Raw genomic sequence first — 24,687 nt, forward strand, 5'->3', positions numbered from 1 at the left:
TCCTAAACTATTTCAGAACTGCTGCGGAAGCACTAAATGACTGCAGATTCCTTTCAGAACGTTATGATTAGGGGTACACTTTCGTAATCAGTGGGGGGCTCCAGCCTCCATCCCAACTTTAAGAAGAAAGTGGACCGAACCGTAGAAATCCGTTTGCTTTGTGGCACCTCAACGAAAGCACGCTGGTGTACGCGAAGGATAGTGTATTGTTGGCGAATGAATATCAAAACCTATCTCATCACAGCGATTCTACATGACGAAGTCGCGCACACACACATGTAACATCAATGCACACAGTAGTCATGGCACTATCATTAAACGCCGCCATCTTGCATCAGTAGAAACGGATCGTAACAATATAGTGAACTATGTTGTACCAATCAGTCGATCGGAGCCGGAAATACGACAAGGGTGTTCTTTTTCTCGTGACGGTCCTACCGCGCGTCTCCGAAGCGCCGTAGTCGTAACTTACTCGAATTAAATACACGGACGCGAGCCACTGTTGGAATCAAATAAACAGGCTCCACTTTCGAGAACCGATAAGATACGGCGGAGGGTAGGATTCACGACACCAGTTGATATCTGCCACGGTGTCGCATGGCCTCCAACTCCGTGGGAGTCGGAGGCTTCGGTTTGTGACTAGCCCGCCGGCTAAGTTTGGGACCGGCCTGGCCACGGACGCGTCCCAAAGGCGTCGTCAGCACTCGCGCTTTTTGTGAAATAGTTCCCATCCCCCTGAAGAACCCGCAATTAAAATCGAAATATCCCCCTCCCCCAACACCTCTCATTTCAACAAGCTGCCGTGCCCAGCTGTGGCGGGGTCGCTCCAGTGCCTGTGCCATCCCGCGGCGCCGGTCCACGTTCGATGATGATGACTGGAGGTCGCCGGCGTGGCCGCCAGGGTCGCGATGACTGAGGCGCCCCCTAGTCGGAGGCCGTCTGGCTGCGCAGCTTCTCGAAGAGCGAGGGCCGCCTGGCGCGGCCGGCGCGGTCCGGGCGCGGCAGGCGGCCGGCGCGGCCCCGCAGCCGCGGCCTGGGCCCCGCTGCCTCCGGCGCCTCGGTCGGCTCCGGGGACTCCGCCTCGGTCACCGCCGTCGCCAGCTCCTCTGCAACGGGTCCGGCGAGGTCAGGCAGGCCACGGGAGAAAGGAGCGCGCCGGGCTCGCTGGGACGAGACCCGCTGTGGAAGTGCCCGGTGGAGCGTCACCGCTTGTGTATCTTACATAGAACTCGGGGCCGTGCAAAGGCCACCGGTGTCTTTTTACATTAAAGGTCTCAATGTTTGATGCAAAACAAGGTTTAAGTGAACCTGCCGAGCAGTTTTACGGTAAGTTAGCTCGGAGCAATGAGCAGAATAGCATTCTAAACTAGTGTTGCAAGTGACTAATTCATTGCTGTTTCTGTCATTTTTCGTACCGCACTCCGCAATCAAACAATCGCCCGTGTCATGCTCAACGAGTGCGACACGCAAGGCCCTTAAATTAAAAGCGAAGCAACACACGTCATATACATTGCTATTTTCTTCACGATACTTCCAAGTTTGCAAACGCCGGCATGCGTTTGCGTCGAAGCAGTTTGTCAAACTTGCAACACGTCATTGTGCGTAGCTTTATCCAGCCAAGCTCTAGCCATAGATGCTCGCGGCGGCAAGCATGAGGCCCACATTAGTCACAGACCGTTGTGGAGCTGAAAGATATTGCTAGCACAAAGCCATTTCACGTCACCGCACCAGCGCGCACAGTACCAGAAGCGTGACACGAACTCCACATGTCGTGTGCGGTACACACATTACCCCACACTATTTGCATGAAGTGCAGGTTATTCACAGAAGCCACGAAGCAGCCGCAGTTCTGGTCGAGTAAGCCCGTTTACCTGGCGTCCGCGCGTGGGACCCCGCCACCCGCTCCACCGCATGGACTCTACTCTCACCCTGCACCAACAACAGGATGGCCTCTTCGGCGGCCTTCCTCTCGGCCACCTCCGCTTCCGACTCGACAGGGTCCTCCTCGAGCTGCGCGGGCGCCTCCTCGACCGGCGCTTCCTCAACCGGTGCCTCCTCAACCGGCGCTTCCTCAACCTGCGCCTCCTCGACCGGCGCCTCCTCGACCGGCGCCTCCGCCGGCGGCGTGGGCCGCTGGAAGAGCGCAGAGAGGCGGCGGCCGGTGCGACCCTGCCGGCCGCCTCCGCCGCGCCGCAGGCCGGGGATGAACGGCCTCCGCTCGCCGTTGGGCCGCGGCCGGCCGCTGAACGGCCGTCGCCGCCGCGTCGGCGCGGCCGGCTCCTGCTGCGACGCCGGCTTCTCTGCGGCGGTGGGCTCACCTGGCTGCGCTCCTGACGACTCAGCCGGCTGCTGTGCGGCCGGCTCCGTCGACTCCTCCACGGACGGCTCGGTCGGCTGTTCGGTGGTCGGCTCGGTCGGCTGGTCGTCCACGGGCTCCGCCTCGGCGTCCACGGTGATGGTCTTGACCTCCAGCGGCTCGGCGGCGGCCGACACCTGCGGCTTGGGCAGGCGGCCGAACAGCGGGCTGCGGCGGCCACCCGGCCGACTGACGCTGCGGCCGCGGATCAGCGGCGGCTCGTTGCGCGGCCGCGCAGCGCCGCCGCCGCGGAGGCGGAACCGCAGCGGCCGGGGGCCGGCCTCGGCAGGCGGAGCGGACTCCGGCGCCTCTGGCTCCGCCTCCGGCGCCTCAGGCTCCGCCTCCGGCGCCGCCGCGATGACCAAGATGCTCTCCTCCGGCTCGGCGGCGGGGGCAAGGAAACTCCGGCGGTTCGCCCTGCCCGCCTGCCGAGCAAAGCCCAACGTGTTGGCGCGTCCGGACTCAGGCGAGGCAGCGACCTCTTCTGCGGCGTTGGCTTCGTTCTCGGCCTGGACGGCGCGGGCGAGGAAACCACGGGTGCTGGACCGGCGCCCAGGCGGCCTGCCGAAGGCCAGCCGCCGCCGGGGCTCCGAGGGTGCTTCGGGGCTCGCACTCTCCTCGTCAGTGGTGGGAGTCGAAAAGGATGATCCCCTCCTCCGGGAGGACCGAGAGCTACCGAAGTTCAGACGGCCCGCAGGCTCTGTCGTCTTCTCGCCGGCGTCAGCCTGGTTCGTCTCCGCCGCAGTCACAGCCACTCCCCGCCTCCGGCCGGGTCTGCCACCGAAGAGCGACCGACCCCTGGCCCCTGGACTCCTGCCTCCGGGTGTCGCCACAGGGGCGACCTGCAGCTCGGCCTCTTTAACCTCCTCAGCGGCAGAAGAAGCCTCGGAGCTTTCACTGGGAGCTGAAGAGACTTCAACGTTCTGACTTCCTTCAGAGACCACGGTCTCCTCGACCGTCTCCGGCTGCGCGGCCGGAACGACAGGAGGGCGACGGCTTGACGACCTCCTCCTCGACGGCCTTCCGAAGCTCAGGCGCTGGCGGGCCTTGCTCTCAGCCCCAGCAGCGGCGTCGCCGGTAATGCTGTTCACCTCGGCGGCGTCCACCTTCTCGGCCAGCGAGGAGCCGCGCCTCCTGCTGGACCTCCGGCCTGATACTGGCCTGGCCTCTGCGCCCTCATCGGAGCCGACGTTTGCACCATTCCCGCGTGAAATCCGGGGGCGGAATCCCCCGCGACGCCGCGAGGCAGGTGCCGGAGCGGCCTCCGCGGCGCTTTCCTGCTTCTGCTCCTCCTCAGTCTGCGTTTGTTCCTGTGACCGGGACGGAGCAGCAGCGCCGGGCCTCGAGCGCCGCCGCCCACCGGGCCGAGAGCGAAGGGACGGTCGGCCGCGGCGTCCAAGCAGACCGCGCAGCTTGCTGACGCCCGGCTCCGCGGCCTCGGGGATGTCGTTGGACTCGTCGGCCGCCGGCGTCGGCAGCTTGGGCGCGGGTGTGGTCACTTCTGCCTGGACGGCCAGCTCCGGCTGCGCCTCCAGGACATCGGCCTCCTCCGAGAGCTCAGCAGCCTCCTCCGGGAGCTCAGCGGACTCCTCCGGAAGCTCAGCGGGCTCCTCTGGGAGCTCAGCGGCGGTCTCGGCGACAGCGGGCTGGATCGCCCCCTCGACGGTCTGCTCCAGAGCGGCGGTGCGCTCCTCGGTCACCTCCGGCGCCCGCCCGGTGGGCCGGCGCAGGGGCGGCCGCGGCCGTCGGTCGCGGCCGAACGGCGGCCGGCCGCGGATGGTTGCCTTCGGGCGGAAGCGGCGCCCTCCGCGAGTGGACGGACCCGTCTGCTCGGCGTCGGCCGGCTCGGCGTCAGCAGGTTCGGCGGCGGCAGGCTCGGCGGCGGCAGGCTCTTCCGCGGCGGCGGTGGCCTGGGGCCTCCGGGACGGTCGGCGGCCGCGGAGTCCGCTGCGGCCGCGGAGGCCACCGGCCGGCCGGCGGCGGCCGATCGCCGGAGCCGGCGCCGGCTCCTCCTCGACGGCGGCGGCCTCCTCAACGGCCGGCTCGGGTGCTTGCTCAGTGCGCCGGCTCTGCTTCTGGATCTCCTGAATCTCCTCAATTTCCTGAATTTCCGGGACCTCCTGGACCTCGGGCTGGATCTCAGGCTGAACCTCGGGCTGGGGCTCGGGGACGGGCTCTGGCCGGCCGCGGCGACCGGGCCGGGGACGGCGGCTTGGACGGCCGAGCCGGGGTCGGCTGCGGCCGCCGGGCGACAGGCGACGGCGCGACGACGGCGCAGCTGGTTGTTCAGGCCCGGCGACAGGGACGGCGGCATCACTGTCCTCAGTGGGATCGATGGCAGCCTCCTCCTCCGCCGCAACCTCGGTCTGGGGCGCGTCCCCGATCTCAGCGACCTCCGGCTGCCTGCCGGGACGGTCCCGGCGGCCGGCGCCGAGACGCAGCGGCGGACGCCGTCTGCGGCCGGCGCCGAGGCGTCCGGGGCGCCGCCTGACCCCCGCCTCGGCGGGCGCCTCCTCCTGGTCCTCCTCAGCGGTCTGTTGCGGCGCAGGGCGTCGGCGTCCGCTGATTGGCTTCTTGGTCACCTCCTGCTTCTCGTCCTGCTGCGACTGGTTCGCGCCGCGCAACAGGAAGCTGGGGCGCCGGCGTTGTCCGCCGCGTCTGCCCAGCGGCAGGCGCGGTCGTCTGCCCGGACGCGAGGATTCGGTGGTGGTGGTGGCCACGGTGGTGGTCTCTGCCTGAGGCTCCGGCTCGAGCGGCGGCGCCGGCTGCAGCTCAACAATCTCCTGCGGACGCTCCCTCAACAACGTGAAGTCGATCTCGGTGGTGGCCTCCGGCTCTCTCTCAGTGGCGCCGAGGAAGTCGCCCTCCGCTAGCAGTTCGGTCGTCGCGTCAGCCGCGATGCCAGCCTCGGTGGCCGAGAACGGCGCGCCGGCCGGCTGCAGCTGGCCCGCCTCCTCACCGCTCGGCGTCGTCTCTCCAGCCACGCCCTGCGAGAGCGCGTACAGGGCGGGGTCGCCCAGCGGCAGGTCGGCGACCGGCGTCTCGGTGGTGATCTCAGGCGTCGGCGTGGTGGCCTCCCTTGGCGGGAAACGCGTTTGCGACGGCAGGCGCTCCTCCGCCACGCTCACGGACAGCTCGTCCGTCACGGCCTGTTGCGAGCGGCCACGGCCGCGACCGCTACCACGGCCTCGGCCTCGGCCTCGGCCCCCTAAGAAAGCGCGCCCCCTGCGGCCGCTGAATTCCTCGATCGGGATTTCCGGCTCTGGCTGCGGCTGCGGCGGAGCACGCGGGCGGTCGCGCGACCGGCCGACGGCGGGCGCCGCCGAGCTCCCGCGGGCCCGGGAGCGACCGCTGCCGCGGCGGCTCGGCGCCGGCGCCGGCGCCGCCTCTACCTCCTCCACCTCCACGGGACTGGCTCCACCGAGGATGGCGGCGATGGCATCAGCCTCAGTCCCGGGTCGGACCGGAGGGCTGCCGCCGGCGGACGACCGGCCGCGCCCCCTGCCGGCGAACCGGCCGCGTCCGGGGGCGCGGCTACGTCCAGGTGCGCGGCTGTCAGCGGCCGTTTCCTCCTCGACGGCAGGCTCGACGGCAGGCTCGACCGCAGGCTCTACGGCGGGCTCAGCGCCGCCGCGACCGCGACCGCGACCGCGACCGAAAAGCCGGCCGCGACCGACGCTGGCGCTCGGCTCCTCCGCCGGCTCGGGGAATGAGCTCGGCGTTGGCCGACCCCGCCGACCAGAGCCGCGTGACCCGCCGCCGACGAAGCGCGCGGCGCCGCCGGCCGCCAGCTCGGGCAGTGCCGTGACCGTCACCTCGACCGGGTCGACGGAGAAGGTGGGGCTGAGACGCGCCGACGGACGCGGACGGAGGCCGCGGCCTCCCAGGCGGCCCCTCGCGCCCAGCCGGCCAGAGCCGCCCTGCGCGCCAATCTCGTTGCTGCTGTCGCGCAAGGGCAGCGTCCGCCGACGCGACGCCTGCGTGGTGGTGGTGGTCGTCGTCGTCGTAGTGGTGGTAGTTGTGGTCTCCTCCGTTGTCTGAAGCAGCGTGTCATCAAACACACCGTCCTCGAAGTCCAGCGAGTTGGCGTACTCCTCGTCGTCGTAGTAGTAGACGTATTCGTACTCAACGACCGTGCCGTTTTCGAGCTCCTTGCGCACGATCCGTGACGACACGGCTTCCTCCGTCGGCTGCACGTCGAGCGAGGCGGCCAGCGCCAGCAGCGCCGCCACCGGCACCAGCCTGAAACAGGGGCGGAGGTTGTAACACGGCTGGGGTTTTAACGTTACGTGCCTGTGGTTTGGCTTTCTTGGGACGGTGGGTACGCCACGTCGCGCCTTGCGGTGATATCCAGAGCAATTCTCTCAGGCTCTTTCTCCTCGCTCTGGGCCATCACCGCACAAAAAGTCCATTTTCAAGCACATTTCTACAATGGGAAGGCCATTTTGAAGACCGGTGATTTGTGTCACGAAAAGCTTACCGTCTTGCTCGCAATTACGTTAAGCCTATTCTCAACTCTTCTTATTCCCGTTACATTCTCACGCATTATGATGACGTTGCAGTACTTCTTGACCGTGCTCTCACAGCTAACTCACAGCGTGATTACCGACGGTGGTGGTGCTGGGCGGTTCTCCCATGCGTTGTTTGGATGGCGTCTGTGAGGGTCCCACTAGCCACGTTTCAGCAATGCCACCACTGACGTGACCGGCATGTGCCATTCAGGTCACATCTTTCGCCGGCATGATTGCATCGCCACAATGCGGTATATTTTACCGTGGCCTGCATTGCTACCAAACCAGTGAGAAACCGCCATCATTCTGACGCGCGTGAAGGGAGTGTTCCACATTTATATGGGCTTTTGAATTGAAATAGCCATCTTGAAGACCTTTCGGTGTTATTCACAATCCTGATCTTTTTAAGACCTAAGCCCTTCTAGCTTTTTAGCTAAACGACCGCAAAATTGAGGATAGGTATATCAGGGGGAATATTTCAAAGCCACCTTGGCATTCATGATGCCAAAACATCGCTATTCAAACCCTGCCAATCCATGAGCTATTCGACTATCAAGGCTAAAAAATAATTGTTGAGGCGTTTATATCTGGCGTTGGTGAATACGATGTCCAGATAGAACGACAGTCAACTGGCTCTCAATCAATGTTACACAAGGTATGATGTAATCCAACCATGACGTATTGAGCAGCATATTTACTTAGCAGAGAATTGCGCTGTCTGGAGCAGTCTTTTCTTTTTAAAAGTATACCAATAGCTGTAGGTGAGCTTGTTTTATCATATCTGATGCTGGCTTCAATATCTCCAAACGTGAAACATTTCCTTTAATGCGGGTACATCAGTGTCAGGGGGTGATCTATAGATACGTTCATTGAGCGGCTCGTCTCTCTGGGACAAAGGTGCGCTTTGGATTCCATATTTCCCTAATCTCCCTGTGACAAAGGTGCGCTTTGGATTCGATATTTCCCCAATCTCCCGGTAACAAAGGTGCGCTTTGGATTCGGTATATCTCCAACGACTTGCTTCGGTACCACAGAGCTGCAACAGTGCTGCATTGACTTGCGGTGTTCCACCACGGAGTGAAACAAAACGCTGCCGTTTGCTTTTTTCTGCGTCGGGACTTTGAGGACCAGCCTGACCATCTATCGTGGACAGTTTAACTTGTCCTTGCAAAACGAGTCGACCTGCACCATTTGTTTTGAGAAGTCACATCGCTTGCTGCGGCCTAGCATCTCACATTCTACTCGTCGTGCCGGTGCAAAACGGCTGCTGAAGCAAGAGCATCCCATCCCAGTCACGCCAGGAGTCAGAAGCATGCCAGCCGCAAATGCCTTCGTTCGCACCATGCGTGTTTAGCGCGCCTCGAGTCCTCTGTTTACGCACCGTTCGCATCCGTACCATTTACTGTCCGTGCATTATCTGTCCGTACCAACACCGTTCGCGCTGCCGACGAACTCCCGCCGTCGGCGCCCGCGCCGTCTCAGTCCCCAGCCGTTCCCATCCGCGCCGCGGGCGCCGTCTCGGCCGTGCCGTCGCCGCCCGGCTCCGGCATGGGCCTCTGACCCGTGGCCGGGGCCATGCGGCGGCAACCGAGCCTTTCACGGGCCGACCTCGGCCTTCGGCGGGTCGGCCGACGGCCGCGCTTGATTGGCGCGCGTCGAGGTGGGGGGGGGGGGGGGGGCGAGGTCGGCAGAGCGGCACGCCCAGCTGATCCCCGCGGGAAGGAGCTGAACTCGACCCTAGAGGTCATGACCGGAGGTCTCGACCGGAGGTCACCGGCCGCGCTGCGTTAAGAGTTGGCGTTGCTGGGTGGGTGGAGACGGCATGGAGGTTCCCCAGTTGTGATACGCTGCGGTTACCATGAAGACTGCGATGCAGGGAAAATACGCTACGTGGATCGTTTAACAAGCTTGCCTGCCGTGTTGTCAAGTGATGTGGATACCGGTAGGATAATTTCGCAGAATGTCACAGTACATTCCAAAAATGATGCTGGTTTTAAAGACCTGGATCAACAGAACACAACAAATTTTCGAGTGACACTTAATCTGTCATGACCTTGCAAAAAGTTTTGCCTTAGATTTAGTCGCACGGGGGCGAGTGTGGTATGAACGCATGATTCGTGTTCAGACCTATGAACGCGTTTTCGTGCATTACAGAACCGCTGAATACAAAACACGAAGGTGGCAAGTCTTCACATGTCATGGGCTTCCTGAGGTTGAGAGGCTGTTCTCCGCCAGAATGAATTCCACTTGGTTCTAATAAAAAGCCAATTGAAAACATTTTAAGAGACCCCAGTCACTTGGAAGACTTAATCATGGCGTCCACAGCGGGGTGCAAATAACACTAACCAGGGGCACAGTCAGGGAAGCCACCAGCCCTTACGCCTCTAGGCCCGAGATTTTCCGTTTTCACCATGGTTGACTCCCGACAGGAATCTAAAAATCGGCGTGATGCGTGATCATCGAGCTCTGCCCTCGCCCCCTTAAGAAAATCCTGGCTGCGCTCCTGTCAGCAACCAAACGTAAGATTTCCGCGCTTGTATTGTTGATACGTCCGACTATCACTTTCTTTCCTTGTTGCCACCTTAAGCGTTACCGATCGGACATTTTAGTGCCGAGGCCAGTCGCGGCTCACATCCGCACTCTCACGGCCGTCCGTCCGATCACTGGAAGACCCACCCGCGGCCGGTACAACTTTCCCTTTCAGCGACCACTGTTATGGCCGAGACCGGTTTGAGAGCGATCTCTTCACCATCATCGACGGAGACGAGCGCCTGAAATAGCCGCCGCACTGGAGTGGCCTTGAAAGGGAACGATCCATCGCCGGCACCTCGGCCGACTCTCAAAGATCTCGTTCCGTTTTCCGATCGTTCTACATGGCCCGGGTCAGTTGACGGGACGTTCGGGAGAGCCGCGCAAGGTAAGGTCTAACGGTGGCGCTTAGTCCGGCCTTGAGCCACAAGATGAGCGAGAAGCGGCCCGTGGAGGGGGGTCAGCTGGTTCATCATAACCAGTCAGTGTCCCGATCGCCGCCGGTCGGGCCCAGGTCACTGCCGGCTATGTCCCGGTCACCGCCGGCCGTGTCAAGGTCACCGTCGACCGTGTCCAGGTCGCCGTTGGCCGTGCACCAGCACCGCCTGCCGGCCGGCGGCCCAGTGCGCGCCGCTAGTTGGTGACTAGCCGCCAGTTTGGAGACGGTCTGTCTGGTTGTAAACGGGTGGTCTTTTTCAGTCCGGTTAGACTCCATGTCCTCGCCGGCGCGTGACAGACCGCCCGGACACAGGCTGATCCAGGAATTCCGTGGGTGCGGGGATATGTTGCCTGGACGCCGAGTGGTCGAGGATTGCGGCCGACCCTCTGTTCCGGTCCAACATGGCGACCTGGCCCAAAATTGTTCGCAGCTGCTTTGGGTTCAGACCATTCAGACTATCCCAATGCAGTGATCGCTGGTCCAGTGATCGTTGGTCCAATGATCGCTGATCCAATGATCGCTGATCCGGTGATCGCTGGTCCAGTGATCGCTGGTCCAGTGATCGTTGATCCTATGATCGCTGATCCAATGATCGCTGATCCAATGATCGCTGATCCAGTGATCGCTGGTCCAGTGATCGCTGGTCCAGTGATCGCTGATTCAATGGTCGCTGATCCAGTGATCGCTGATCCAGTGATCGCTGTTGATCATTTATGTGTAGGCGCATTCCAGGCTTGAGATCCATACCCGAAACGGTATGGAGCGAGCCGGTCGTCCAATTTCTGGGTGTCTGTTTTCTGAGCCGGGCTCTTGCGGCGAAGCTTGGACCATTCTCATGCGGCGCTTGGCAGCGCTGATGAGTGAAACGAAATTATTCACTCTTTGCTTACATCGACTTTTAACAAGTATTTACGGACATTTAGCTATTGACGACTAGGAATTTGCAGCGGAGTGTGTCATGAGTCTAGCTGGATGGCTACACACTATTTTTAAAAATCCTCAATCGCATGATTTGTATCATTACGTCAGAAAATCCTCAACCGGGAAAGCTTCACAGGTGTAGAAAGTCGTGGCAGCTCTTCCAGACTAATCCGACACCTTTCTGGTTGGTTTCAGAAAAGTGGCAATGCTCTTGTCTCTCCGCATCTCCTTGGGCTGGAAAGGCTCTTCCAAAAATAAAGATCTTCGCCCCATTCCAGAGAAATCTGTCTGGCATGCGTAGTCGTCTTGACCGCTGCTTAGCCGGACCTGGCGGACGTGAACGTCGCGCCCTAACCCACACCTGCACGTGCTTCCCACCGACACCTGGCCATGGTTGGACTGACAATGGGATCAATCTCCTGTCTCCATCTGGAAAGACCACGGCATAAGAAGCAAATGCGTTCTTTCGTAAGGGGGCGTGACAATAGTTGCAGCAGCGGGATAAATTTGCAGCATTCGTGCCGGACAATGCAATGTATTGCCGGCAATGAGCTTCATAAGACAAAGGCATGATGCTTGGACGAATTGTCTACTGGTGACGTGTGACGTTGGTTTTTGTCACAAATTAATCGTTCACAGCAGTCGAGACTTCAGGGATCAAGGACATTGACAATAACAATGGCTCACAACGTCGCTATTGCAACAGCTTGGACAGCAAATAAAACACGAAAAAAACGTGCCGGCAAATATATACGGTTCACGTTTCTCAGGACAGCAGCCACGACAGCACAGGCTGTCACCGTAAAAATTGTATGTAAAGCCCTGTCGCAACGTTTCCTCATCACCGCTGTGGCCTGCATCGTGACAGCACATTGTCTAATGTTGACGCAGAGCCGCTGCTGGGCCCCGTATCGTCACGCAACGTGCTGACCTCTAGCCGTCCGGGGGGCACCCAGCGTCAGCGCCTCTGACCTCTCCCCTTTCCCATGGCCGTCACGTGCCGACCGTTACACGCCGGGGGCAGCGTCGCGCCGGCGGGCCGGCCCCGTGACCGGCTGACCGCCTGGCCGGTCCTGCCGAAAGCGGCTGCGGCGCGTGCAGACGCGCTGCACGGCCGACCCGCCGGCGGCGTTTCTCCTCGTGCGTGAGAACTCCCTGGGGAACGGTCGGCATCGCTGGGCGTGGCTGCCGTGCAGCGAGCGAGACTGTGTGGCGCAGCGTTTGCGCGGCTGTACTGGCGCAGCTGGTGGCGTGCAGGTAGCGCACAGCGGAGCGAGAGCAGCGACAACACTGTTTGCTCTCATGCTGCAGGCTTTTTGAGCGATGCGTGTTTAGCAGAGTGCTGCATGGAATGCAAGCCGCATACGGAGTCCTTCCAAAGTTCTCCGCGAGCCTGTTTTGGCGACGTTTTCTGGAGATCATGCACTCGCGGCCGTAGCACCATGGGCGACCCTCCGACCGGCTGAATGCCACTGGCTGAGCTGACGTGACACCAAGCCATGCTGCGGTGCCGGCCGTCCCGTCACCGGGCCTGCGCGCCTGCCTCGACTGCGACCCTCCTCCCGGCTGAATGCTACCGGCTGAGCTAAAGTGACACCAAGCCATGCTGCGGTGCCGGCCGTCCCTGTCCCTGAGCCTGCGCGCCTGCCTCCACTCTCAGTGCCAGTCACTGCCTCGTCCACCCACATCCGCCGCCCAGCTTAGTCTGACCGCTAAAAACCGCTGTAGAAAGTAGTTTGCCCGAAGGACGTAGCATCAGCGCCGGCGCGAGAAGCCGTCCCGCCGATGGCCAGTTTCGTCAGGGGACCGGCCAGGCCGTCCTCTGCAATGACGGCCGCACGAGGGCCGGCGGCTGGGACGCGCCACTCCTGCAGAGCTCTTTCCGGATTAGTGACGCGTGCTCGGTTACAAACACGCGACGTAATCATGGATGAGCCATTTGTCCTCGGAGGTGATTAAGCTGAGGTGGGCTGTCGACCTTCATTTTTAAGTCTCGTTCGCTGCCTTTCCCGTTTTAACCTGCTTTGATAGGCCCTGACCCTGCCTTTGGACGTCTTACTCGAGAAGCCGTCGGTCTTCTGCTCTGACCGAGTCTGAATCGGCCTGGCGGCTCGGCACTCTGTCCGGCTGGATGGCTGTATTTGCCAGGTTTCGGCCCAGACACAGATAAATGAGCCACACTTTGCCCGCGGACTCGGCGAATGAAGACTGATGTGCGTGTTTATTTCCAGACTGAGACGTAAATGGAGCCCCGCCTAGACCGTTCACGCTTCGACCAGTAACTGGGAAGCCTGTTGTGAAACAGCTTCGATGGCTTTCGTTCGAGATTAAATTTGATCTGTTGGATTTAAGTGGTTTGTGATGTAAACCGCCGTCGGATAACCTGACGCACATTCTGCACAGTTAGACTTAACTCCAAAGTAATTCGCCAGCACACGATTCTCGACGTCCAAATCTTTCATCTGATGATAAAGCCTGATGGCTTATCGTGAGCCATGCCACCCAGCAAGCCTTGGCAGCACCAGACGCGAACCGGCGGCCGTCCTCCGTCGGCGGGCACGTGATATGACCCTGCCCGTTGCTCCCCCTCCCCGGGTGTATGCATCGTCAGGCCCCTCGACGGCGCGAGGCGAGACGCTCTGGTCGGTCCCGACCCCGCATTGCAAGAGCCAAGAGCCACGACGGTGGGAGGCCGCCCGTTCGGCCCGATGACGGGCTGTGCAACCGGCCGCCGCCCGACACCGCCGTCGGTCTGATGACGGGCGGCGACCCGATGGGTGCTCGGAGCGATCAGAGCTGGAGACTATGGCAAGAGAAGGTGCCGTCTTGATGATGAGAGTTGGAGACTATGGCAAGAGGAGGTGCCGTCTTGATCAGAGCTGGAAACGAAGGCAAGAAGAGGCACCGTCTTGATAACAGCATTGCCGCCTAGTTATGGAGGCGTCAGTAGACTTGTGAATGCGCTGTTCAGCGATCCCCGCATGGGCGGTAATTTTTGCTAGCGACAGGAGTCCGAACCAAAGATCCGACGAACTAACCTCCCGTTAAAAAGCGTGTTTGTCAAAGGATTCAATCTACTTAGTCTTGGCGAGGTGATGCTGAAAAAAAAGATAGGATTTACGCACTGGTCAACGTTTTCATAGTTTTCGTAGCATTCCAGCCAAAAATAAAAGTGGGGCTCAAATCAGCATCGGGACATCCTTTAGATTAACGGGGGCAGAGTCCTCGCAAAAGGATACGGGTCGACAGCCATGAAGCTCAGCAAACAAACAGCGGATCCTCAAGCAGGACTTCAAGCGTCAAGGACAAAAATGAGTCACCAAAACAACAGTCTGCAGCTACTTGTGGAGCGAGTTCGTCACCTGTCATCAGCAGGGAAACATATGCGCCTCCCAAGACAAGACTGTTCAGCGAGCCGGGCCAGCCTTTTACCGCTTTGGCATGGCAAATAAGCTGATGCTCTCACTTTCTACGACCGATTCTTTCAGGCCATGATAGTAGAAGCTACGGGCGAATGTATAATACTGAAAAGCTGTGCAATGTCTCGGTGATTCGGGCCATCAAAATCCAGTCGCATGACTGGACGACACGTGAGTTTGGTCCGTTAGCTTGCGGCGGGCGGGATTTCGCAACCTTGAGGGCACCCATACGGTTATCTTTGCCTTGAGGTGGGTCAAACCTGACAAATTAGCACGATAAGACATGCACGCCTGGTTCCATTGCACCATAGCACGCGCCGTCGCCGGGTATACGTGGCCCAATCTCCGACGTTCCGGCGGCGTTGGCTCCACAGATCTGGCAAACAACCATAGATGGAGCCACGGTATCCCAGTTTTCTAAGCATCGCTCTTGGTGTGTGAGCGGCTGATTGGTGACATTTGGTGCTTGGTGTTGCTTTAGTGGCCAGCGTGCTACCTGAAGGCAACTAGAGCGTGGTAAAGAAGCCGAAGGTCGCTGCACTAATGTGGAAATTCTTTCCCAGCAATCTCATTACCGTGGGACAATTGAATTGGAAATTCATATTCGACAATACATGACTTCTCGGAAAAAGTAAAAAAACATGTGTGAAAAAATAGCCAAATGATCCGCTCGACATCTGTTTTCAGTACGGGTCATGAGCGCACCATCGAAAAGATGGGCGTTCTGTGGCAGCTGGACCGCCAGGATACTGCGGCGAGGGTGGTCCGTAACTCAACACAACGTGCGTCGGCGGGGCCAGCAGAACCACGGCCGGTCATGAAGGCCAAGGGCCGCTACACTCAGCTGTTTAACTGCCGTTTTAATGGGATTAATCATGACTGAGCATGTGGTTTCATGTCACTGACTGATTGTATCCCCGTGACGTGTAACTTGTAGTGGCTACTTAAGAAGATGATATTGCTGTGTGTGACCAAGAAGAGCCATTTGATCCAAATTCATGGGCGAAAGAGCAATTAATAATGCCACTCATCGACGCGAACGAAGCGACCGGGGATAAATGGTCTTGTTTTCCAAATGTTGATTGGCGTTGTTTTTCCAATGTTGTTGATAACAGAACGAAGCTCGCCATCATAAACAACAGCATTCGCCGAAAATAGCTTCACGAGTGGTTATCAAACAAGCTGCTTGCAGGCCGATTCTTTGCATTCTGGCAGCATTACGTGGCTCAGCCTAAAGAGGGTTGAGTGTCACTTATGGCGACAGCTGAACCGTCACTCATTTCACCCCAGCTCAGTTCCAGACACTCAACACCAGCTGCTGATATTGAGAGTTGTTAAGTCACTACCGCAAACGACCTCTCTAGCCCATCCAACCCATCCGTGAAAGATGGCGGGATCGGTTTTGGCGTAGCTGCGATTGCAACTAACCACCACCACCAGAAATGAAATTAAAGAACGAACAAAAGGCTTGCCATTTACCTTCTCCCGCACAAGCCATCGGTTAAATCACCGGGCCGGTCTTCCCTGTGAGGAGCTTGCCCCGCCCCTCTTGGCACCTGGTACGGGAGACCGCCTGGGATGGCTAGGCGGGTCGACACCTGTCCTGCTGGCCCAGATCCGGGCGAGGAGCGGCCTTGGCGGGCCGCCGCCGGCTGCTGGTAGTTGGTACCGGCCGGCGCGCCCCGCGCCCCGCCCACCCCACTCCCGAGACGACAAGGCCCGGGGCAGCCCCACCCGGGGCCCGGGGCAGACCCACCCGGGGTCAGTTTACAGTCAGAACAGTGTACTTCAGTCACAGGCATCGTTGCTCATGGCACAGCGGCGCATTCATATAGCTTAGCAATGCATGTGCTTAAGCTAAAAGCTGTGAAAAAAGACAGTGAGATGCGTGCGCTTAAGCTAAAAGCTTAAGCACACGCATTTCACTGTTAGATAGCAAAAAGGACAGTGCCAAAGTAAATCGCTTACGAAATTACTGTGTAGTACGCACCACCTGACGACAGTTGCTGCGTGTAACTATGACGCCTGCGACGGCAGCAGGACTGGAGATTTGGCGAACTGTAATTCATTCCCCTCACGACCGGTGCGATACGGTCCCAGCTGGAGGGAATGACGCAGAGAGGCAGCCGTGGGGTCCCACGAGGAGACGAGGAACGGACCACGGGTCTGTTCCTTGGCCTGGAAGTCATCTAACCACACCGGCTGCCTTTGCACCGGTCGTGGTAACAGCCTTGGCGTTTACCATTGCCTCAGCTCCGAACAGCAGGGCACCGCACCGTGGGGAATCACCGCCAAACAATGCGCTGCACCGGGACGGCCCGCCACCTGCTGCCGCTCGACATTCTCCTCCCATGTTCCCGATCACACGCTAGGAAGAAAATACATTCCCCCAGCGCCGGCCGTCATTAACCGCCAAGGTTGGGCGTGGTTTGTGTCATGTGTGGACCTTGTCGGCGGCTGTGAGGGCTGGCGCGATAGGACGAGCCCCAGAGACCCCGCCCCTCCGTGTCAAGGGCACTGGGATAGACACTCTCCGGGGAGGTCTCGGAATCGAGATGCGATGTGATTTGTCTCAGCATGCTCGTTAAGAGGATCTATGTGTCTATCTTCGTACGGAACGGGGCCGGCGTATTTCGGGCATTTATTGCCCAATCACTGGAGTCGGGCAAACGCGAGGCCACTGGGCGGTCTTAGCGATTTGTTCTCCCAGGAGGCCTTGCTGCTAATACATGACGAGCTCTCCCGGTCTCTGATGAAGCGAAGCAAATCGGCGAAGGGAGATGAGATAGCTGATCAAAACCGATAAAGTTCAATGCGTGAATTCTGGTAATGCATGCTTTATACACGTACCATGTGCATCCTTTGTATCGTCCTAAACTGTTCATGTTGACAAAACTACTCTGTTCTTTTTGTCAAAGAGAGACGATCAAACAGCGCCATCTTCTCACGCAAAATCCACGTCGGAAAGTAGCACCATTTGCACACCAGCATCTAACTGCCGTTCTTGCCCTCGTCACCGGCCCGCGCCGCCGGTTCCGCTCGAGTTGAATGACTTCGTCACGGGTGTGACCCTGAATTGGGTGACCCAATTATGTCCGCGCGCCAGACGTTGAAGATGACCTCTGGAAGATCGTCCCCGTAATTGCGGATGGACCGGCGGCGCCGAGCGGGCGGCCACGCCCGCCAGCTGTGCGCGAGGTCTTCCACGTGGGGAGCCAGCCTTCTGTCCGCGCTTCCGGTTAGGGCTGGCGGGAGCGCGCAAACGGGCGGGCTCCCAGCAGCCTCGCCAAGGCTGGGCTTCCCAGGTCCTATTCAGTGGGTGTACCAAACTCGATATGGTCTGCTCAGCACGCTTATATAAGTGCGGGGTGGTTACCCGTCAGAATGTGTAGATGCTCTAAGAAAGCGATGAAACTGGTTGTTTAAAATATTTCAGTGCGACGGCTTAAGAATACGCCTCGCTTCCGCTTGCTTATCGGTCTATGCGCTTGCATGATGCATATATTTGCGGCCCCAAAAACGAAATAATGTTGGTAAATTTGTTTGGTGCTGCACGAGCTTGCATGTCCAGTTCTAAATTTGGTGGGAGAAAGTGGCATTCTGAGGCACGGGTGGCGTGGCGCCGTGTTCTAAACGAGGCCATGAATCTCTCTGAGTGCTGCTCCTACGCATGCTTGCCGCCTTCCACATGTCAACGCCGCATCTGAGCTGCATCTGTGAGTCTCGCTGCGACTGCAGACACTTTTACTGCCACTGGCTCCAGCCGGGCTGTGCGGGAACTCCCACGTCCTCGATCGTGCCGGGGGACAAGGTGCGCCCCGCTCCTGAAGCCTGCGACGAAATGCCGGTTTCCGTAGAGAGCCAGCTGTCGCTCCCACACTGGAAACAACTGATGTCGAGGCAAAAAAATGTGTGATCCCCTGTTGCCGCCCTCTAATTACACCTTGTCAGCTATAGAGGAACCCAAACGGCCCGGTCGATGCTGATGAGAAGACGTAAGGAAAAGAACGCATGTGGCGTTCACCAGAACGGTTGCCTGCACACAAGGCTGCATGATTCAGCTGCCATCGTGATGGCACAGAATTCCCACAGAAGTGGAGATCATCGGCGCGCGGCTTCCAATGCCACGCCCCAACGACTCCCTGCGTGGACTACGGACCCCACAGAACGATCAGCTGAACGGCTGTGCTCAACGCACTCCTCCCACGGCGAAGCCAGTCCGGGAAAGCGTGTGGCGGGCCGACCAAAAATGAGATAATTTTCTTGGCAAAGCCTGTGTGCGCGTCTCGCTGGTTGCGAAGACGCATCTAACCACTGGTTCATATCGTCGATTATGGGCGGTAACAGCCTGGGTGGTCATGCCCTGATGATAAGCGGTAACAGCCAGGGTGGTAATGCCCTGATGATGGTTGTAACAGCCAGAGTGATAATCCGCTCATGACGGGCGTTCAGAGGCAGTAAAGGACGTGGCGATGGCCCACTGGTGATACCACCATGTCCGGACAGAGGCCGGGTAGTTTCTTCTCTGGAATGCGTTTAGTCATTGAGCATGCAAAAGGACGTTGCGTAACGAGCGTGGATGCAGTGCCGCCCTGGGTGTGCCGTTGGCACTGGCTTCCGGGTTTTGATTGCTTGAAGTTCTCAAAATGCCAGCAGCAATTTGATCGATGCCGACATCGGACGAGAAATATAGTTCGTAAGCAGCGGAGGCCGCCGCCGTCCTGCTTCGTCTCGCCGCTGCAATTCATTCAGCGTATTTTGGAAGTATTGAGTCAATTACTGCGCTGCGTCCGGCCGAGATGGAGCAGGCACATGATGTACACCAGTGGTGACAAATGGCAACACGCGCCTCTGAGACCGTTCTGCTGCTAATCACGGATTAACTGACCGCCCTGCAGCTGACCACATTTCAACTATTCTGTTGACACGCTGTCCTCTGTTCGGCTGTCTTCGCGGTCGAGTCACGTGCGGGGTTTGTCCGGACGCCTCGTGTCGGGCACTGGCCCAGTTTGATAGTGGCGCACGGCACTTGTTTAAGACAGGGCGTGGTCCGCTGCCGGTGTCCTGGTGGGGCTCAGTCGAGGTTGCGACAGGGCCCACAACCCTCCGTAACGAGGCCACTGACAAGAGCTGGCCGGAACCGCGGTTGGGGTGATTAGTTCGAAGCCACACTGATGCCACATCGCATGAGGAGGCAGATCCTCAACATTGTGCCGGCTGTATGAAGCGTTCCGAATAACTAATGACATGCTTATCGCAGCCTCTATTGTAAGCAATTTAACTAGATGGAGGCCGTGAATAAGACTGCTTTGCTTCTTTCTCCCTGAACACTGCATACCAGGGCCTAATTTGAGTTTGCGGTGGGTCGGGCCGCTTGCCTTCCCAAGCTGACATGTGTAACAAGGTGGCGCTATGAAGACCCTGGCTCTCGTGTCCCCAGTGGTGAGAGGTTACTTGGCTCTTAAACCTCACATTAGGGGGGGGGGAGAAGGGGGCTTAGAGGCTTCCCAAGAATTTTCGGAATAATTTCTGAAAGGTTTTGAGCACGCGCGGACCTTAAAGTTCGGGTTTCTGGGGTTAAATTATGTTAGCACATCCCGCGAAAGTTTTTAGTATTTGAATTTGATGGTTTTCTTTCCATGGCCTCTTTCTCCACGTCAGGTATCTGGCATTTATTTTAAACGCGACCAATAGCGTTTATTTTCCTCAGGAAACGCGGTCCCAAAAAAGTTATTTCTTATATATTTCACTCTTAAGTGTATTTCTATTGTTATGGTGACTTTTCGAGGTCAAGCTGGGCTTAACGTTGTCCTTTGTAACAAAATGATACCCTTCGGAGGACATGCAATTTAAACCATAGTGGCATATATCTTGCGGCGGCTTTCTAACCCTGTCCTCAATGCAGATTTGGCTTGTTTGGCCCTTGGTGTAGCCAGAAGGACCAATAGAGCAATACAATTTCCTTCTCGACCTGACATGACATATTGCAAGTAATACGTGTTGATTTCACTAGTGCCTATGTGACAATTTTCCGAGGGCTATTCAGCGTCGTCTTTCCCATAATCAGAGCATACTTAGCCATTGCATTAATAGGAGGGACCTGTGAAGTGTTTAGTTGACCTCTTCAATCTGGTTTGACCTGTTGAAGATCACATGCACCAACTTTCAGACACACCCATCCGATGCAGTCTGACAAAGCTTTCCAACGCCGTTTTTCTCGTGCCTCTAACTTGCTTAGCTTTAAGATCTAGGGTGGCCTGTGACCCTCCCCTCCCCCCCCCCCCTTCACGACTCCCATGAAGCGAGAGCTAATGAACGGTTCACATTCACTGGAAAAGGGAAACCACTGTGAATCGTGAATGAATGAACTGCCAATCTGACCTGGTTCGGTTAAGCTCTAGGCAATCAGAGGCAAGGCTAGGGGCTTTTCTGGCATGCAATAGGAGAATATTTTACAGCTTATCACGCATCAGCGAGGATCGTTACCTGTCTGTGGATGGAGTGATAGAAGCACTTGCCGGGGTAGATATGATCAGCATACATGCAATGTAGGTTGACATGCATCGCGTTTGCAGAAATCGATTGCTCAGAAACTTTCCAACGTCATCATCATTAATTTGCGGCGTTGTGATGCGCCCTCAAGCCCGCTTGGCAATCGTCCTCCATGTGTGGGAATTTCCGAGGAAGACAGATATCGCGCCATACTTTCCTGCGGTGTTATATCCTTTTACCCAGTGCAATGGTGGCAATTGGGGTCACTCCATGTAAAAACTATGTGCCTTTCAAAACTCCTAAAATCATTGTTTTAGAATACGAGAGGGGACTATTGGAAAGTGCGCGGGGCATTCTCATGACAAAGTGGCAGCGCAGTATTAATGACTTGAAAAATCGAACGACCGGCGCTGTCCTCAGTGCGTGTGTTGTTTTTCACGTGGAAGTTATGCAAAAGAAAAAACTCACTGTTGGATGCATTTAAAGTAAACGTTACAAGTCTGAAGTTACACTGTAAAAAGCCTCTCGGGGCCTCTCCACCCGATCCGCTATCCCTAGCCACCGACGCAGCCACGGCCGGCTCGGCTTGCCCGTGAAGCCAGTTTCTTTTAACGCCTAAGTTAATGCACCACGGCTATACTTATGGGCAACAGAGTTGCCGTGATCTAGTTATGTGCGGTTCGAGCCAGCATAACAATCATCCGAGATTACGGTAGATGAGTAAGTGACGAAAGATTCAGACTTGCTGAGGGGAGTTAGTTTCACCTTGATCACCATCGCTGCGCTGGTGCCAATGGACCCGTCCAAACATCCATCCAGTGGTCCAGGTGTTGCCCAATCCGCCCGAGCCTATTCTCAGAAGCCGGTGCTGCCTGAACCCGACCTGGCTGTTCCGGTTGGCGGCAATGCTCGCCGGGACAGCCTACCCGTCAAGCTCAAGGTCGCGATGGGCGCAACTGAAAGTGAAGGGATAGAAAGGCGACTGCCAAAAACCGGTTGCCCGCCCCGTAGCTTATGCTCTGTCCCAGATGAGGGCAGCCACCGGCGGCGGGATCGGGACCCGGGACAGCGGGACGGCCGCCGCGTGTCATCCTGGGACCGGGACCGCGCATGCGCCGTGGACCGCGAGCGTGCGGCGATATCGCACAGATGCTAATCGAACCTCGATGTCGGTCCAGCGATGCATGCCGGGCGCTGTCGGGCGATAGCGCCGCCTGTTGCCGCTGACGTCACTGGCCGGACGCTGCATTGCGGCGGCTTGTCCATACGTGGCCTCTGATCTGCGTTCCACTGGAGCTGTGTGCAACCCATCCTCACCTTGTCGGCCATGCGACCTGACCCCGAGCACCCACGCAACGGCGGGTGCCAGCGCGCCAGCGGGAAAGGGGGCACGTGCTGCCATGGCCAGTGAAGGGACACGTGAGCGTGACGTGACGGGGAACTATGAAGTGCAAGAAGCAGGAGCGTCCGTCACCGCGTTGGAAATGCGGCAGCTTCGTTCAGTTTGGCGCCGTGCCCGTTCCAGATAGTTGCGCAAGTGACTTTACAACATGCAAAGGTGTAGAATGCACCATTGTGGGTAGTTTTATGGCTTCCCGCTGTTGATCAAGCTACGTACCATGATTTATCAGGCTTTAAGTATGTCAAACAAGGCATGGTACGGTTTAAATGCAGAACTGGCAGTTGTGATTTCGAGGAGAAGTGACATGAGACGGATTACGGAGTTCGTCTCAAGATATTTGCCCGTTGTCGGATCATGTAGTGTATGATAACCGCCATTCGTAAATATCACCCACGCTGACGTTTGACTTGAAGACTTTGAAGACTTTGACGTAAGACTTTGACGCGACGTAAAGACTTCGAGGGCTACACAGTGAGGAGCTCCACAGCCAATAGGTATCAGATTTAGCTAAATGTTGGGATTTGGCCAGTGGGTAAAGGTTACAATATCAGAAATGCTCCTCGAAACACTATGAATTTTAACAATTGTTTAAGCTTTGTTTTGCCCTTCATTTCTTAAGACGTCAGCATGTTTGCTTTTGTTGCTCTGTTTTTCGCCTGGTTTTCGAAAATGATGTACATTATCACTAAATAGTTCGATATTTCTCAACATTTCTTATAATAAATATTTCAGATATTCATGATATGGTGTTGAGTTTGCTATAAAATTGTCATGTTCTTTGCCATCCCTACGATAAATTTATTTTGGAGGAAGCAGTTGAAAACTTGCACCGTCAGCAGAGGAGGAAAATTAAACCACCGCCCAACACTCGTTTTATTTCACGTTTGCAGCACGACTGGGAGTCTCAGCGTACTTCACCGGCAAGATGTTGAAAGCTAAGAAGGCCAGAGACGTGTGAAAATGTAATTAAAAATCCCTCGTCAAAGATCAGGCGGGACTAATCAATAGTGAATGTGACCTTTGATGGGTCTAATCAAGGCATACGGGTCGAATTAGCACTGACGGAACACACTCCCTCTGATATTTCATGGACGAAACATGTTACAGCAATGTGGGAAGACCATGTTGAATAAGTTTTGAGAGATCATGTCCGATAGGTACCAGAAAACATCGACAGTTATGAGCTGTAACAGGTCATGGCAGGTCACAGGGATGAAAGCTGTCGTTGTATTGGCCCATCCGGCTATGTTATCAAGAACTAAACAAGCAACAGGTCGTCAAATAGCGTTATTACGGTAAACTGCAAGATCGACATTATTAGTGTATGAGCTTTAAAAGCTAACTTTGGTCAAAACTTTAGTTTTGACTGAGGTTACCAAAACTCATGTTTGACCTAGATTGGCACTGAATAACCTGACCTTGAAAGATAAACCAGAATGAGTCATACTTTCACTTCTGAGTGATGCGTTTCATTAAAGTAGTCAATAAAAACTCTTTGGGGTGCATGTTTCAACGAAAAAGCGTTATATGTCATTGTTCAGCATGTCACCGACTTCGCCTTGCCGAAAGCCGTGATCGTGAGCCAATAAGGGCTGAATCCTCTATTACGCACAGCATGTGTAATTTTTATGCAAACTCAGCTATTAAAGATAGCAGCACCGTGCTCAGCACTGTTCAGAAGTTATTCAGGAAAAATCTTGGTGTAGAGCATACTGTAAAATTATTGGTCGGATAATCTAGCAAACGACCAGAACATTTTTGCTATCACATGCACTTAGATTCCGCTGCTGGAGGGGTGGGGAAGGGGAGACAAATTTCCGAGAATTAGCATGTCGCCTAAGGTGTTGCAAAAAAGGGGGAAATTTTATAAACCTCTAGGCTTGAAATCGTGGTCCGTGCCAGAGCTACATCACGAATACGTTCCTTACATTTATTTTAAAGATGGTTAGCAATGCTAGAGCTATTGTGTAATGTTTGGTATACATTTCAACTGCGAGTATCACATTTCTATTCGTCATTTCTAGTTGTGATCAATATGCCCGATGATTCGACAAAATAAATATAGCAGCAATCCGAAAGTGACTGTTGAGAGTTGAATGCTTAAGCTCAATTTCGTATTATCTCTTGGTGCTGTTTGTTTTGTATATCCACGGAGACTAACAAGATTTTCCTAAATCGGACTCCAAACGGAGGGGCGTCTTTGTTTTATAAACCTTCTTCTTTGCTGGCTGTTGAGTGAGAATATGTCGCTAATGAGTTTCAACCCGCAACGTTTTTCCATGCTTAGGATGGGTGTAGCAAAATCAAATGCGAATAAATGTTGATTTTCTGTAATTGAAGCAATCATTGGGCATAAGGAACACCTAGAAGTAAGTGCATTTTGAATGAGCTCAAATACTTACAGAAACCCCTATACTTATTTACGTAGGCACGGCACTTCGTTGAGCTGCAGAACACGAACGCACTAGCGTGATTTCCGTGATTTCGTATCCGATCATTTGCCTAATTTCTGAGGTCGCTTACCTCTTATAGATCATGGCTGGTGTCCGCTCTGGCCTCCGGTGCGGGTCTTGATCACCACCGGATCACACGGAGATGTATAGCACGCCTCGGCCTCC

The 24,687-nt window shown here is 56.7% G+C and overlaps 1 protein-coding gene across 2 annotated transcripts; it reads right to left on the reverse strand.

Annotated features, from left to right (window-relative positions):
- Positions 1-188: 188 nt before the first annotated feature.
- LOC119110387 (titin) lies at positions 189-24,687 on the reverse strand. 2 transcript variants are annotated; one of them, XM_037234193.1, is made up of 3 exons: positions 24,593-24,687; positions 2,319-6,598; positions 189-1,106 (listed from the first exon to the last, which is right to left on the reverse strand). In XM_037234193.1, exons 1-3 carry the CDS (start codon positions 24,604-24,606, stop codon positions 925-927), a joined length of 4,476 nt encoding a protein of 1,491 aa, XP_037090088.1. In that variant the 5' UTR covers positions 24,607-24,687; the 3' UTR covers positions 189-924. The 2 variants fall into 2 exon arrangements, with proteins under 2 accessions (XP_037090088.1, XP_037090087.1); XM_037234192.1 differs by having other exon boundaries at positions 1,929-6,598.

The sequence above is a fragment of the Pollicipes pollicipes genome, unplaced genomic scaffold, assembly GCF_011947565.3.
Source record: "Pollicipes pollicipes isolate AB1234 unplaced genomic scaffold, Ppol_2.1 Scaffold_7231;HRSCAF=8579_pilon_pilon_pilon, whole genome shotgun sequence".
Lineage (NCBI taxonomy): Eukaryota > Metazoa > Arthropoda > Thecostraca > Pollicipedomorpha > Pollicipedidae > Pollicipes > Pollicipes pollicipes.